Source organism: Dreissena polymorpha, chromosome 16 (assembly GCF_020536995.1).
Source record: "Dreissena polymorpha isolate Duluth1 chromosome 16, UMN_Dpol_1.0, whole genome shotgun sequence".
Classification (NCBI taxonomy): Eukaryota; Metazoa; Mollusca; class Bivalvia; order Myida; family Dreissenidae; genus Dreissena; species Dreissena polymorpha.
This window is the reverse complement of record NC_068370.1, coordinates 37194103-37210766: the sequence shown is the minus strand read 5'-3', so window position 1 is coordinate 37210766 and position 16664 is coordinate 37194103. Positions and strand designations below refer to the sequence as shown.

The 16664-nt window shown below is 33.0% G+C and overlaps 1 protein-coding gene across 1 annotated transcript; it reads left to right on the top strand.

Moving 5' to 3' along the window:
* The first annotated feature begins 4624 nt into the window (after positions 1 to 4624).
* LOC127862154 (collagen alpha-4(VI) chain-like) lies at positions 4625 to 10552 on the top strand. Its single transcript, XM_052401153.1, has 8 exons — positions 4625 to 4798; positions 6250 to 6312; positions 6951 to 7058; positions 7578 to 7685; positions 7979 to 8098; positions 8505 to 8618; positions 8867 to 9445; positions 9749 to 10552. The coding sequence occupies exons 1-8, from the start codon at positions 4747 to 4749 to the stop codon at positions 10348 to 10350; spliced, it is 1746 nt and encodes a 581-aa protein (XP_052257113.1). The 5' UTR covers positions 4625 to 4746; the 3' UTR covers positions 10351 to 10552.
* Positions 10553 to 16664: the final 6112 nt, after the last annotated feature.

Here is a 16664-nt window from a genome sequence, read left to right as displayed (position 1 = left end):
ACTAACTACGATGATGAAGAAAGACAAAGATGATGATGGATCTATGATGATGGATCTATGATAAGGCCTTCACTATGCAAATGATGTCATGTAATCTTTGCTACTACAGCACAGCTTGCCAGCAGCATTTATAAAGAGCTAACTAACACCATCACACTTACCCCATAATAAAATTGTCAAACAGTAATGGTAATCCATTTGTTCTGTTGGTGACACAGCATACTGCACTATCAAGCATTTCAAGGCATCTCTTTTCAATCAATTCATCAAATCCTGTAATAAAAAAGGTTAAGTATTGCTTGAAAGCTAATGATCCACAGACTGAAAAAAATCTAAATGCTAGAAAGCTGAGTTTTCATATGTACATGCAACTAAACTATTTAAAAAATAAAATCTGCCACTGTCTGTTAATCAAATTTAATATTTTTCAGACAATGTTAAACATGTTAAAACGAAAATGTAATGACTGAGTGCTTTATTCAACAAGACTGCATTTGTAAAATGCAATGCCACAGCAATTAGTGTTTTGGCATAGAAATGTGAGTGTTTACAAGCCTTTTCTACCATTTGACTTAGTGAGCTAGTTTTTGACCCGATATAACCCAGATTCAAACTTGACCTTGAGATCATCAAGATGAACATTTTGATACCTTGTTGAATTTCATTCAGACATGTGGAATGACAACCAGTCCACATTATCGCCTTCCCCTAAATAATAAGACCCCCCTCTCCCCTTTACAAAAGGGAGGATGCAGAATTGCGGAATTAGTCTCCCGTTTTAATACACAATCTAACTTGAGACTAATTGCTCGGACCCCCTCTGCAATATTTGATTGGCCCTCTACAATATTTAATCAGAACCTCTTTACACAATTTCATCTGGACAATCTATATAATTATCTAGACTGCTGTTTAAAAACTTCGCATTTTGATTTGGCTCCCTGTGTATATAAGAATATTGACCCCTTTAGTGTATCTTATAAATTATATATTTAGTAAGCGAAATGCACATTTATTCCTTAAACCACGGTTTAACAGTTAACTATATAGTTAAGAGACTTTGAACCCGGGTTCAAAGTGCCGTTTGCATATAAATTCCTTAAACCCGGGTATAAGACAGCGGTTCAAAGTCTCTTAACTCTATAGTTAAGAAACGATCAATGAAATCGTGAAATTTGCTTTCTAATTGTGGTTTAAGCTCCGCTGATTGGTTGTCTCTGAATTATGTAGATAAGAAATTTGTATCTATTTTTAGACACACTTTGAACCGCGGTTCAAACTCTTGAACTCGGGTTTAAGGAATAAATTTGCAAACGGCACTTTTAACTCGGGTTCAAAGTATTTTAACCCGATAGTTAACTGTTAAATAATTAATGTGCATTCCGCGCGTCTTAACCCTAGTTTAAGACTTTGAACCTCAGTTTAAGACTTTGAACCATAGTTTAAGACTTTGAACCGCAGTGGACATATGGATGTTTATCGGTTGGCTTTGTGTAATAATCAGTTGTTATTTTATCATCTTCCAGTTGAATTTTTGTGTCTAAGAAGTCTATCTGTGTTGTATTCCATCTTAACTCTACTTTGATTTTTTCATGTATTTTATTAGCATAGTCGAAAAAGTTCATAAGTTCGTCACTTCCATGTGTCCATAGTCCAAAACCATCATCTTTGAAACGTTTCTAAAATATTGGTTGTTTATTGCATTCAGATAATTTTTCATCCCATTTTCTCATGTAACAACACGCATAATTTCTCCCAAGTTTCGATCCAATAGCTACACCCTCTTTTTGTCTGTATTCTTGTCCACAGAATTCAATCACATTATTTTCTAAGACAATTTCAATCATTTTCATCACCGCTTAAGAACGTTTTATTACAATTATATTTTATTTTGTAGTTGTTTTTTACATACATGTATTTAAAAAATAATAAATACATTTAATTAATTTAATTTTTTTTTAACAGTTCAAGACAAACTTCATAAATAAATATAAAAAACAAAACAAAATATTGAATGAATGAATGGATGGATGGGTGAATGGATGGATGGATGGAAGAATAAACAAACGAACGAACAAACCCAAGAACAAACGAACGAACCAATGAACAAACGAACGAACCAATGAACAATCGCACGAACGCACAAACGAACGAACGAACGAACAAACAAATGAACGGACGGATGAACAGATGAGTTAATGAATTAATAAACGAATGACAACATAGAAACAAAAAAAACATAAAAATCATAAAAACTTACATAGATAAATACATAAATGAATGAATGAATGAATGAATACATGAAAGAAAGAACGAACGAACGAACGACCGACCGACCGACCGACCGAACGAACAAACAAACCAACAAAAGAACAAATAAAAGAAAAAAAACAAAAAACGAACGGACAAACAAACGAACAAACAAACGAACGAACCAAAGAAAAAACCAACAAGCCAAGGGACAAAGGCACGAAAGCTCGAACGCAAAAAAGCACGAACGCACAAACGAACAAACTGACGGTCGGACGGACGGATTGAAGGATAAATGAATGAATAAATAGATAAATAAACAAATGAATAAATAAATAAATTAATTAATGAATGAAGGAAGGAAGGAAGGAAGAAATGAAAGAAGGAATAAAGGAGTGAAGGAATGAAAGAATGACTAAATAAATCAATGATTGAATGAATGAATGAATAAAACCCTGTTCCGTTCACTCTTCTTGGTATTGCATACACAAATATAATTTAACTATCAACAAATCCCCAGTGTTTTCAAAATTATGAGTCTATTGTTCATTTCACAGGTATGTCAAATAAACCACGCGGTAACAAGACTCACTTTATTATGTATAATATTCAACCTTAAAATGTTCCAAATTCCTTGAATAAATAAATGTTTATATTCAAAATTGCACTTCTTTATTTGGTTCAATACCTGAAAGGGCGTGTTTCTTTCATTATTTTAATAAATAATCGAGAAATCGAGAAACCGTAGCCCAACCCGTTGTTGTTCTATATCTATAAATAAACTGTGTATTTATAGATCTTTGAGCCAGGTTATCTAGAGGCTAACCCAATACCAATGAGTCGTTTCGGATGGAAAAGGATTACATTTCATTTACGGGTATATTGAGGTTAAATTGAACGGAATCATCTGAAGTAAAAGCTCGATAATCGATACCCAAAATGGTTTAAGTAGGGAATTCCCACATTATAGAATTGTCCTTATACATAATGCTGATCTCATAAATTCAGTAAAGGGTTATAACATTTATATTGTCCAAAATATCGATGTACACAAAAGACAAACAAAAAACCTTACTATTTGTACGGTATTTGGAATGCCAGTTGTAGAATAAAATTAAGATCATTATTGTATACATGTATATAGAAATGGGAAAAGTTTTCTGAACTCAATTTTACTAAACAATCATTTGATAAACTTGTATTTAGTGAATATATCTTCATTATATGTACAAGTATTTTATTAAAATATTTATCTATAATTTTAATGTCTCCTTTATTGACATGACGCCAACTGTAAATAGAACTTGATAATCAGCCAAAACACGACCCTTCTATGCTTATCTCGAACAACGTACACTCAAGGACATTATAAGATGATAACGTTCCTGTCGGTATTTAATCTGGTCTGTTTACTATTTAACCAGTTTTTTTTTAGTTTAAACCTATTAATCTTACAAAATTGCATTTAAAACCGTAGGCTGATTGAAATTCTCACGAACATCTCACACACTTTTTTTCTCTCCAAAAATTGAGTATTTAAGGGGAGGGGTTTTACAAATGTATATGTTTATAGTTTACATGCAAACCTACATTAGGATTGAATTATAAAAATAGATTAGTATCTTAAATGTACCGTCAACCACGTCGACGAAGAAAAGAAAAGTTGTAAAATACCGTATGTTTTTACAATTATTAGTTTATATTGATTAAAATATCACGACTGGTATATTACATTACTTGAACAAAGTTGTTAAGTTTTCATATTTTTAGTATATTCGGTTATAAATTTTACTGGGTACCGGTACTAGGTAACTACCAGTTAACGCCTTGCGTTATTTATAGTGTGTGTATCGTTTTGTCATCTATTTTCGCGATGTTATTTCGATTTCACTTCGCGAAATTTTATCACGGAATATACTGAAAATATGAACTTTGTTCAAGTAATGTAATATACCAGTCGTGATATTTTATTCAATATAAACTAATAATTGTAAAAAATACGATATTTTACAACTTTTCTTTTCTTCGTCGTCGTGTTTGACGGTACCTTTAAACGTTGACAACCTGCTTTCGTGGTGTTGCCTTGTTTCTTGTTGGTTATAATTTAGTCTTTAATAGTAGACCATTAACTTTATATATATATATATATATATATGATGAATTTCGATGTTGTTTTAACTTAATTGCATTTTTAAGCAGGTATTCCAAGCTCCGATTTCATTTGAAAACTCATAATATTTGTGTCGAAATATTTGCAATTGCAAATTCATGCTAAATATTAGCAAGGCTATTGATTGGTATTACCCCTTTAAGTATTGAAATTTCTTACTCTTCCTCTTTGTAATTTTGCCAAAATTATTGAGTTGGCAATCAATACAATCAGCCCGTTTAGTTGTAGATTTTCCGTCTGAATAGGAGAACAAACACGTAAATTGGTAGATATGATTAGGTTTTAGCAGTAAGTGAAGTAAAAGTGGATATTTAAAACGAAGAATAATGTTGTCGCCAACAGTTATTTATGGTTCAGCTTTACTTGTCTTCACGTGGCGTAAGTGTTTTGTGTGTGCGTTATTTTTGCTGTGTTTTTATAATTGTGTATAATAAAAACTAGTATCAAGTAAGGGTATCACGTTAACATATTTTTCTAAACGTTTAAACGAAATGAAATAAACGAAACGTTACCGTTTAAACGGTATCCCTATGTCCGTTTAAAAAGCATCAGTACCATCGCATTTCCAAACTAAAAATAGTAATTATTTCCGGAAGTAATATTCAGTGCATATCCCATTCGCGCAATACGTCATATTAAAACCATAAAGTATTATAAACCAGACCATCCGTATCACCACATGTGTATTCGTCATTCTATATAAAAAAAATGAATGTCGAAAATAATGTAAAATCGATGAAAAATACTTTATCCGAAAACGACACTTTGAAAGAAATGTACGTATTTTGCACATGAAATACAATGTGCATATCGTTTGACCGCAGAAAATGAAAAACCAGTTAACTAGCAAAAACGTAATCAATATATAATTTGGTTAAAGTATTGCTTTTCAACATGCTACCGCAGTGTTTTACTTTGCTGATCAATCACTTAAAATATTTCAAGATTGCGGCATACGCACTGTTTCGTTGCCTTGTTGTAAGATTTTCGGAAAGTAGCGAAGATTTTTCGTTAGTTTCCGTTCATGTCTGTGCCATCCTCTAACCAATCAGAAATAAATTACTGCCAAATGGGTAGCTCGGATTTACCGCAAGTACCCGGATTTCGCAGTTCGTCGTCGCTATACTTCGTACGGCTAGTCGGCTACGTTATTTGCACCCCAATATTTATTTTATTAATATTGACTATCGTTTAAACGGTTATTGTTTTGGTAAACGTTTATGAGCAAAACACGAAACGCGACCGTTTAAACGTTTAAACGTGATAGCCTTAGCATCAAGCTTGTAGTGGTAGTAGTTGTAGTTTAAACAGAGCTCGTTAAATAGGGGTAGTTTTTATATTTGTGTTACCGGTATTTTACACACATTGATAAAACATTTAAACATTTAAATAGCATAACTAGGTTTGCAATCCATATAACAAAAGATTATATTATGGAGTTAATATTGGCCAGTATCAGTATTAATATTGGCCAGTAACATTTCTCATTATTTTTCAAGTATTTTCTTTCATGCGGCATCATTTCCCAATTTGATAGCTTCAAACTTTAGTAAACATATCTTTCTTCAGTCTTGGTAACTTCAAGATAACTGCCATTTACAACTAATTGTATTCGTTTGACATGCTGTATTGTCAGATGGTTCTATAAGACTTACTGAACTACTTGGACGCGGTCAATTACGAGATTGTACTCATACAAAAGTAAGCAAACGATTGTCAGTATGATTGAGTAGGATAGTATCGATGATGATTACTATTATTATTGTTGTAATAATAATAATAATAATAATGATAATTATTATTATTATTATTATCATTATTCAAATTAGAATTCTTGGAAGGCCTACAAGAAGAGAAACATACACGTGTCAAGCGAGGAGCCGCACCAAGTAGTATGTGTTTTTTTTATTTATATTTTATTTAAATCGAGATTTCCCGATTGTGATTTCTACTTATGGCATCTTGATACCTAAACTACAATGACATTATTGTGAATGTTGTGCATCTATGTTGTTGTCAAAGCAATGTTAATCAGAGAAGTATACCAGATATTATTTGTAAATTAAAATGGAATAAAACATTTATAGCAAACAGATTTAAGAACTAGGTTGATATTGCATGCAGAAACGTGTATGAAGCGAGTTTTACAAAATATATTGGAACTCAAACTGCAGTTACATTTTCGTAAATGTGTGCATATCTATATTGTTTTTCATATCAGTTTAAACAGAGAAGCATAATCGTACACAATGGATTTTTTTTAATGTATAAAACCGATGAACAAAAACCGATAATACGCGATTCTTTAGTTTAATCCAGCCTTTGTTCCTTGTCCAAACATCGACTTTACTAAAATGATCTTTATTTCCCGAATGAATGGGGGTAATTACATACGCGCTTAATAATCAGATATGTTCTTCTTCTTACAAAACTGCTTGACTCGTTAAACGATAACCCGTTCTTGCTCCGTAATTTCAATTATAAATTTGTGTTGATGCATTTTTAAAAGTTGCATCGCTTTTTTGCACAGACTGCTATCACAGTTGTCCAGGAGGTGATGGTAATTGTTACTTTGACAACAATATCAACGACTTTCGATGCAAGTGTCCTTGTTGGTCCAAATACTGCGGATACCTAGGTTTGTGTTATTCAGCCATTAAAGCGAACAATGCCTCGATAGTATTTGTCTTTGCCTGGTGTGGTGAAATCATCTTTCTCTTTTCGGTACAGAGTATATGCATATTTTTGGTATTATGAATGGTGATATAAATTTGATAAGGCTTCTTGATGACGTGCTAGAACGTATAATAATAAAGATTTAAAGATCTGTTTTTGCTTTTAAACTGTTCCGGCTTGACCGTTGTCGTGTGCAGTCATTCAAATATTTACCGCAGTAAATTCATTTGCATGACAGCCATCTCTGCTAAGTAGGTGTACACAACGAGAAGTCTTCGATCGTATTGAGGACACAATATAGTTATATTATGTTTTGGTAAAATCTGCATGTACTTCGTAAACTGAAAAATAAAAATAAAAAATAAAATCTTCTTTAAAATCCCATTTATATAAATGCGGTACAGAAGTAACGGCTACTTGAATAATACTTTTATATGCAAATATCATTAATTCAATCAAGAAAAGTACACGCTTTTTGCAGAAGAAAATTGTAACAACCGTGGAACGTGTGTTGCGATGTCTGGAAATACCGATTTCACATGCAATAATTGCATAGCTGGATGGAAAGGAAAACGATGCCATCTCATTGGTAATGTTAATAGTTTTTTCATTGTTGGCAAGATATCAGTTGCCATGATAAATAACGTAGAAAAGCGATGTATAAATGTTGCCATATATTAACAGTGAGGCATTTACATCGAAAACCCTTTTTGTTCATTACATTATTAGTGGTTACGAGACCCTACCAAATAATTTGATATTTTTGTTTGAATGTTCATAAATTAAAACCTTTAATTTGTATGCAATACGTATTGAATATCCCGGAATACAAATGGCATTTCTACGCCGAGATAAGATAACAAAAACATGTTGACAATTCAGACTGCGACAGTGGATTGTATTGCACCAATGAAGGCGTTTGTGTTGACGACATCAATGGTGGAACGGACTACCGCTGTATTTGTAAGGAGGGCTGGACAGGAAAGGACTGCCAATTTATCGGTAAGATTATTACATTCAAATAGCCGGAATATCAATCTCAGTTGGTAGAGCGCTTGCAATAAATCTGAGACCACAAGGTCAATTCAAGTAGAGCAGCTGTGGGTGCTTGGCCTAAGTATGTGGACTTAGTACTTGTCAAGAATCTGACCCAGGAAAAATGTGCGTAGATTAACTGACTAACTTTGCAATAATGACTTAAATACAATTGAACAAATAAAACTATAACATTAGCAAAACTAACTACATTTAACATCAAAACCGATAAACCAAAGCTAACCCTGTTATAATGTTAAAGTAATATAAATGGCCACATTTTACATATTATCTATATCTTATTATTGCAAGTGAATTTCTAACACAAAGAAACGAATAAATTTGTATGTGAACGCAAGGGGTTATTTTCCAGATTGTTCCAGTCCAATCCGCTGCATGAACGAAGGGCAGTGTCATTTACAAAACGGTGGTAAGGAGTTCAACTGTACATGTGCAGATGGATACTTGGGTGACAACTGTCAAATAGGTAAAATACAGTTAACCAATTTGTTGAAAGTTAAGCCGTCTGAACTACATAATGATATCGAATAAGTTGATAATTCATACGTTTTATTTACATGAAGTATGTTGAACAATGCTGTTTATGCATAAATGGCAGTTTTTGTCTTCGTCATGTGTTTGTCTCGTGTCTTTTTATAACGTTTTACATTTTAAATTGATTGTATTCTAGAGGTGAAGTCTATTAACAATTTTTGAAATATTTAATTATTTCAGATATGTGTTCGCCTTACAAAATTGCCGATATAGTGTTTATTATTGACGTTTCGGACAGTCAAGATCGAAAGGTGTTTGACGAACAGAAGAACTTCGTAAAATACTTTATTGCTCAGTTCCCACTTGGACCAGACCACTTCCAGTTCAGCTTAGTTTTGTACGCTAGTGAGCCCCATGCTGTTTTCAATCTAAGCAACACATATGACAACAACACCATCATAGACGCTGTAGACAATGTGACAATCCCCGATGATATACACGGGGCTACTTTTACCGACAAAGCATTGGCCTTTGTGAAAGATCACTCATTCGTAACAACCAACGGCGGACGTGCTGACGTGGATAGATACATTATTATTCTGACGGACGGCATGTCAAGCAAATCAATAGAGACTGTCAACCAAGCAAAGGAGCTGCGCTTGTCCTATCCAAACATACGAATAAAAAGCATCGGGTCCGGCAAGTATGTGTTTCATAAAGAGCTGCTGGACATTTGCGCATCCCTTCTTAATGTGTTCCCTCAGCATGGTAACGACTCGGTTCGGAGTGTTCAGAAATCTACCATGTATGGATGCAAACGTATGTAGTAGTTTCACAAGAAGAAAAAAAGATGTATTATAATTGCAACTATATTGTTATGTTATATTAAACGCTTCATCTCGCATTGCATAATACACTTACATGACCCGTTTTTCATATCCGGACAACTCCACTTGTAATGCAAATTAACTTCTTAGTAAAACTTTTCTTGAACGCACTTTGTTCAATTTGTTGTTTCGAAAGCTCATTAAATATTTATGGAATTATCAATGGTTTCTTGATTTATTTTAATTAAACTTTTTTTAAAATTCTATTGGCTTATAAGTATTGTTTTCAATTTAGGATGTACAAAATCATACTCGGACGTTGCCGTTGCATTCGACATTTCCTCCTTTAATTATGGTCAGCTGGACGCAGTTCTGAAAACGGCAGAGGCTCTGATCACAAATCTCCACACAGATAACAACCAGACAAGGGTCAGTCTGTCTACATACGAAAGCGTTGCCGAGGAAGTTTTTGAGTTTGACAAATACAGGACAAGTTATGACATGATAACCGCTATGAATAAACATGTTCAAAAAAGAGAAACATGCAAGAAAGATGGACAATGTTCGCGTACAAATATAAGCTCTTTGTTGCAGGATATTTCGAGTGAATTTCATTTGAATTCTGAAAAGTCTAGACGTAAAGCTGTTATTATATTTTCCCAATTCACATTCGACAAGGACAGTTCTGAACATGTTTTCCGTGAAATTCAGAATCTGAAAGACGATGGTGTGTTTGTTGTTGTTGTCGGCGAAGGACCCAAGGCCAATATAGATAATATGTTAAAATTATCAACCACTCCCTTTTTTACATTTATTATCGGGGAAGATTTAAACACCCCTATTGAAGCCATTTTAGCACTATTGTCGACACTGGAATACGACATTTGTTTTGCATAGTATGAAGACATTATATTTATGCATCTTCTGACGTTTTTTTTGCAATGACTATATATTGTACAGTAATATAAATGCATGTGCATTGCATCTTCATTATTAATTTAGTTTTGTTTCTACTGAAAACGTGATGATTTGACGTTGATTTGAAGTTTATTAGCATGGGCGTTATTACTAGACACCTAATTATTTGGATGAACTTTCTCGTGTCTCTGTTTTTGACTGTTTTATGTTCGAATATAGTTAGAAATTTCTTTTCAGACACGTATTTCGGAAACGAACCAAAAGTTTTATAATAAAGAAATGAGTAAAAATAGCTTATGTGTTTCTCATATTTCATATAAATGCAAACTAAAGTTTGATTTGATTCTTCATTAAAAACATGCCCCTATGATAATCGTTATCGTAAAAACATTTGTAAATAAAACTTTATATTTATTCAATGATAAAGAACTAATTCAGTCCGCTCATACATAATTGTTTCTGTAAATTGAATGGATAGATTGATCGTTATGAAAGCTCAATATATATCATCAGGTGAATTTACCGCATATTGGTCGATAAAAATAAAAAAATATCGTCAATTTCAATTAGAATGACCATATATCATTCTAATGCGTGAAAAAGAAACTTAAAAAAGGGATTGTACGCAAAATAAATAAAACTAACAGTATCTAAAAAGATGACCCAGCATAATTTCAATTATTTTAACTGGAAAAGTACATAATAAAAACCTGAACACGACAAAGTCTTCTTAAGATTTAAGAATCGGAGAAGCCAGAAGGTTTTACTTTATACACTCTCGAACAAGAATTGAGCAAACCTTTAAGATGAAAAGTTAAACACTCGGTTAGCGTAACAGTTTTCAGATGTTTGTTTGTTGTCTAGCATCTTCGAATGTATTTTACCATCATCAAGATCGTAACATTAGTTTAACATCGTTTTGCTTAGCAATAGAAACGGAACGTCGTCATTAAAAAGTATTTACGTGATCGTTCAATGTTGTAAGAACACGACATTTTCATATCGGTGTTCCTGTATTAATGTATAATACCGTGTATGTTACGGTCAATTGAGAACCATTTTTGGAACGCCATAGTTGGCTTCTTCCTCTCTGTCTTAAGAATAATGTAAAACAATATCCATGTCATTTTTAATAATGTTTCGCATGACAAGTAGAGACTTTTATTTGATTTGTGCGTGTTTTAGGGGTGAAGGTGGGGGGGGGATTTGATCAATATCAAACCAATCAAATGTTTTGTTCTTATGAAAACGCTATGTTAAGAAAATATGAAGTGTTTTGATCTATACGAAGCTTTAACAGTTTAAATTTTTTACTCCAAATGTATGCAGTGCGCGTGCTAGGATAGAAAGGCAATCGGATACCCTCAATTGAACTATGGGGTAGGCGATTTGCCATTTCAGAACGTGCTCATGGTTGGGCTATAACCTCCGACCTCCCGCTCTTTAAGCGAACGCCGAAACGATTCGAGGGCGGTAAACGTGTGTATTTATGATGAGCCGTGTTAACTGTTACATTTATAACTGCGTTGTTTTCTGGATATTACTATAAAATGTGTGTGTCCTTTGCATATTTGCTCGTTGCTTGTATATTCATATTAAAATGCATTCATTCATAACTATAACGGATTATTTATTCTGTAGTTTCATATCAATACCCTAAAAGGTTGTTCACACATCTTATCATAATAAAAATATAATTAAATAAATATAAAACAACAATAACAACACAAACAACAACACAACACTAATATGTATTTAAAACAAATTTATGCGGATTAATATGGTCGAAAGTATATTGATTTATTGATTCAAAAATGGGGCAAACATAGATACCTTTATTTTACTGGAACTATTGTTCAGTCCGTTTACGCAGATTAAAGTTAAAACTTCATACCTCGTGTTCTACAAACAGATATTTTGTAATATATCCAGTCAATGCTTTTACCACAGATGTTTGTGACCGATTATCGTAACTGAAATATTGTACAAACAGCAAGTATCTTTCCAACACAAATACGTTTGTGTTTATGTTTTTTTGGTTTGTATATATTATTACCATGCGGGAAAAGTATAATAAATAAAAAACAATGCGTGTATTTCGAAAAAAATATGTTTGTTGAAGAATTCACAACTAATACAGAGATATAAGATCATTTCTGATGTAACACATACTTTTACAGTCGGCCACTACTGGAATAATTGAAACATAGTTAATTGAACAGAAATAGAGGCAGCTTTTTAAATAAGTTAGAAAAACACACCTTGTTAATTAAAATAAACACGACATTATAGCATAGTACTTTATCTGGAATAACTTAATCATTAATTATGCAATTTTACAATACTTGTTAACATGTTTTCAATATCTAGAGAAGGCGATTCGTGCGAAATATTGTGCTCCTTTACATAAATGTTATTGTCACACTTAGAGGTCAATGGTGAAGTTTGCGTATATGGCAGCTTAATAAATAATTGCACGACGTGGAAAATAAACACTCAGTATTTTGCCAAAATTACTCTAACAAATTAGTATTATCAAGAATATTGCATATCATCATGTAGTTAATGCGTAATTATGAAAGTGAAGTTACTAAAAGATGAACGAACATCTTTTTTTCTGGATAAGTTACATGATACCTATTTCTAATATACATTACTAATATATATGCTGGTGATGCATAGTATGGTAAAATGCATGGTAACACATGTATATTCCACCTTACACAAATGTGATACAGCTTTATTAATCTCAATCTCAAGTCATTAAACATTGATATCCTTTTGTAGTAAATGGGGAGCAGGTATTGTGCCCTTACATAAAAAGGTTCTTTAAATGAAAAAAAACCTTAACATACAAATGTATCTTTCTTATACAAATTCCGTTAATTTATTTTCAAACGAGTGAAAGATGGTGTCAAATTGACAATAGTGACGGTAAATGAACACATTCATGCTTTATCGGGGTTGTACGATAACACGATATATTGTATTGTAATAGTAAGGGTGGATTTCTTTAAACAATAGTTTCATTTGTGTTACAGCTTTTATCAGCAAAACGCTTGATAACATAATATTTGTGAGTTAGGTAAACGTAAAACAATGTTGATATATTTTTCTATAAAGCTTGGTACAGAGATGGTCAGTCTGAATAAACAATATTAAAAATGGTGTGTCGAATGATATTTGTATTCATCGCTTGCGCGGGAATTCTGTTCGTCAGAAAGTCCGATACAGCAAGTATGTATCTTATGTATGTTATGAAAGTATACAGCATTATTGTGTTTGGTTGCGGTTGTTTTTAATTCATATTACAGATTTTTATCCGACCAACCAAGAGACTTTCAAAACAGATATAGTTTAAGCGTTTCAATAGAAGAATTGTATTGCGTAATGACAATTGAGCGTCCTTTATTACATGACCTGGCTAAACTTACGATTGTTTTCATTTCCGCTAATATCACTGTATAATCGGTGCATACCAGTGCATACACAGACAAAAGGTAAAAGGATTATCAACATGCATAGCCCCCATGTTTATTTTAAATAGTACTATGATGAAACAATACGTAGATTCTTGCTGACTTCATATTGTTTTTTTTTAACTATAAGTCATCATTTATCTATACCCACTACATTGTGGACGTTTCTGTTGACATTCTAATCAACCACTGTACAAAGTGAGTGTCCACAAATTTTATATTTTCGAATACGTTTTGTTAAAAAAAGAAAGAATATTGATTTATGTTTAAAAGTGAAGTGTTATTTTTTCGTCTTCAGTTTCTAACAGTCTTCCAAATGAAACAACGATAGCACCAGTAAAGAACGGTAAATATATTATAAAAATATAATGACATGATATGGTATTAAATAAAATGTCATCGGCGTCCGCATTAGCTCTAAAATGAAGCAACTGAAGGACGTTTTTTTTGACATACATGTATTTTATTATCGAATACTATTAGCCGCCAAGTTTAAATTAATGCAAACATCGAATGTGTATGAAACTCGAATAACCAATCCGTAATTTTATGTTAACGTGATATTTATATTATAGTCATCAAAACAGGCTCGGGTAAGAACACATCTTACACAATTAGATTTAATTTAAAACACATTACATTTAGACACTCAAACTTTAGGTAGTGAAGGAGGACTAATAATAACTATGCGGATATTATGACATTTAAACGCCTTTACTTGCCTCAATAATTGCCAAGTAACATAAGAAGACAGGTGTATGTATTTGCTCAAAAGTGTTTCAGGTTTCAGAGCTTAATTGCTACACATGCCACGGAGTTGGTAAATCAAACCACTGCCTGAATTACTCGAGCTTCGAAGTTGCGCACACAATTTGGCGACAGTCAGTTCCCAACTGGGATGGCCCTGTAAAAATAGAGACGTGAAAGAGTCCATTCAATGCCTCCTGCATGATTCTCACTTACAACAATGAGAATGGTAAGGCATGTGTTATAAGAAACATTCCGACCAAAGACTTAAAATGAAATACTTGTCATGTGTGCGCCTATATAAGTATCATGGAATGTTCTAGATTTTCAACACCTACTTATCTAAACCGAGCTGAACTATTTCAAATCCTGTAAAATACAATACCAGGTAATATGTTTGTAAGGTTATATTAGAAAAAGTCTAGCGCATTCACGGACTAGTAAATTGCAACACTGTTTAGAGGCGGCTTTAAAACAACAATAATGCTTTTTCAACTGATCCATGGAAATGAAACAATTGCAGTTAACTTGTTTTCGCACATTGAACGATAATTTGCATTTGTTGAAGAGATAAAACATTCTCGGTTAATTTAAATTTCTTACATAAGTTATTTTGTTTGTAGTTGAATCCACTTAACATTGAAAGCAACGACTATTTCAGTAATTTGGGTTATCATGAACATTTTTAACAATGTTTAATTCAATAAACATTTGATTAGTAATGAATAGCTATCACTTTCATTCAGCGGATAATTAAATATCGACAGACTAAAAATTCTAATGTTATTGGTCACATGCGATTATAGTAGAGCGTGCATTAATCATTATTGTCTCTAGTTTGCAGAACAATTTAACTCTGATGTTAATGTGAAATACAAGCTTGTGCCAGAACATTCAGAAAATTACGGAACATGCGGCGATAAAAATAACCAACCTTTACTCGGAAATGAACTAAACATTTACGTGTTTCGCTGATGCACTTTCAAACGCGGTAATTAAATTGCGGTCGGAATTTTACCCGACAGCACATACTTTTAACAAGTACATGCCAATTATACATAATTCAATTCTTCTCTATTTATAGGCGAGGTGTTTCACTCCAGGAGTTGTTCGGATGACGTTACCTTCGGACTAGATCCAAACAAATGGGGCCGGTACTTGCCCATAACAAAACACGTACTAAAGGACAACGTAACAGGGTGTGCTTGGGATGACACCGATATGATCTGCTTTAAATTGTGTATCGGTGACTCGGACGAACCGTGTAATGGACCACAATTGGCGGGCAATTTTATTTCCGCTTCCAGTTTGCTGTTTGTTGTTTGCGCATGCTTGCAACTACTGAATTATGCGTTCTTGCAGCCATCGTACCATTGATTTATTCATTCTTTATATCTACATTGTTTATGTGTACAAAGTCAAATATCAATGGCGTTGCGCCTAATAACAGTTGATGGTCAATTACTCAAAGTGTTGATTGATAAGCTATCTAAGAATCAATCAATACACGTCAATAGGACAGCACTTGTTAAATACACTACTAATATATAATCCAATTGATGAATACTATATATTTACTCATTTTAACACACATACACACATAATGATAAAATCTTTTTCATACATATCTGCGTGTTTCGTCATGTATCGATTCCCAATACAGGTTAAAATTGTAAAGTTAAGAAATTAACCATTACGGCAGGCATTTGAAGTAAATTGAAGTAAATTCACAAACACAGCTTTAAACTTTATTTAACCAATGTGAAAAATAATGTTTTGATTGTGTGCTTGTAACAATAGCTTTATTTATTTCATGGCAATTTTGATTAAAGAGTTAATGCAGAGTTTCAGCTTTACCAATTTAAACGTCACGGCTTCGTAAAGAGGAAAAAGTGAACACATTAATATCTCAAGGTCCTCTAATATTGTTGACTATGTACGCACTTTCATGTTGCTTAGCTCAAAGGCGGTGGCCCCGGTTATAATGAGCCGTATTGAATCGGCACTTCTCGGATGTTTTCGAACTTGATGCATTTCAAATGTTAATATAACACATATTTCGTTATT

Bases quoted from the DNA above. Each gene is read 5' to 3' on its own strand.
- LOC127862154 (XM_052401153.1), top strand. From the start codon at position 4,747: ATGTTGTCGCCAACAGTTATTTATGGTTCAGCTTTACTTGTCTTCACG. The intron at 6,313-6,950 runs GTATGTGTTTTT...TTTTTTGCACAG, and splicing joins GCGAGGAGCCGCACCAAGTA to ACTGCTATCACAGTTGTCCA. The intron at 9,446-9,748 runs GTATGTAGTAGT...TTTTCAATTTAG, and splicing joins TACCATGTATGGATGCAAAC to GATGTACAAAATCATACTCG.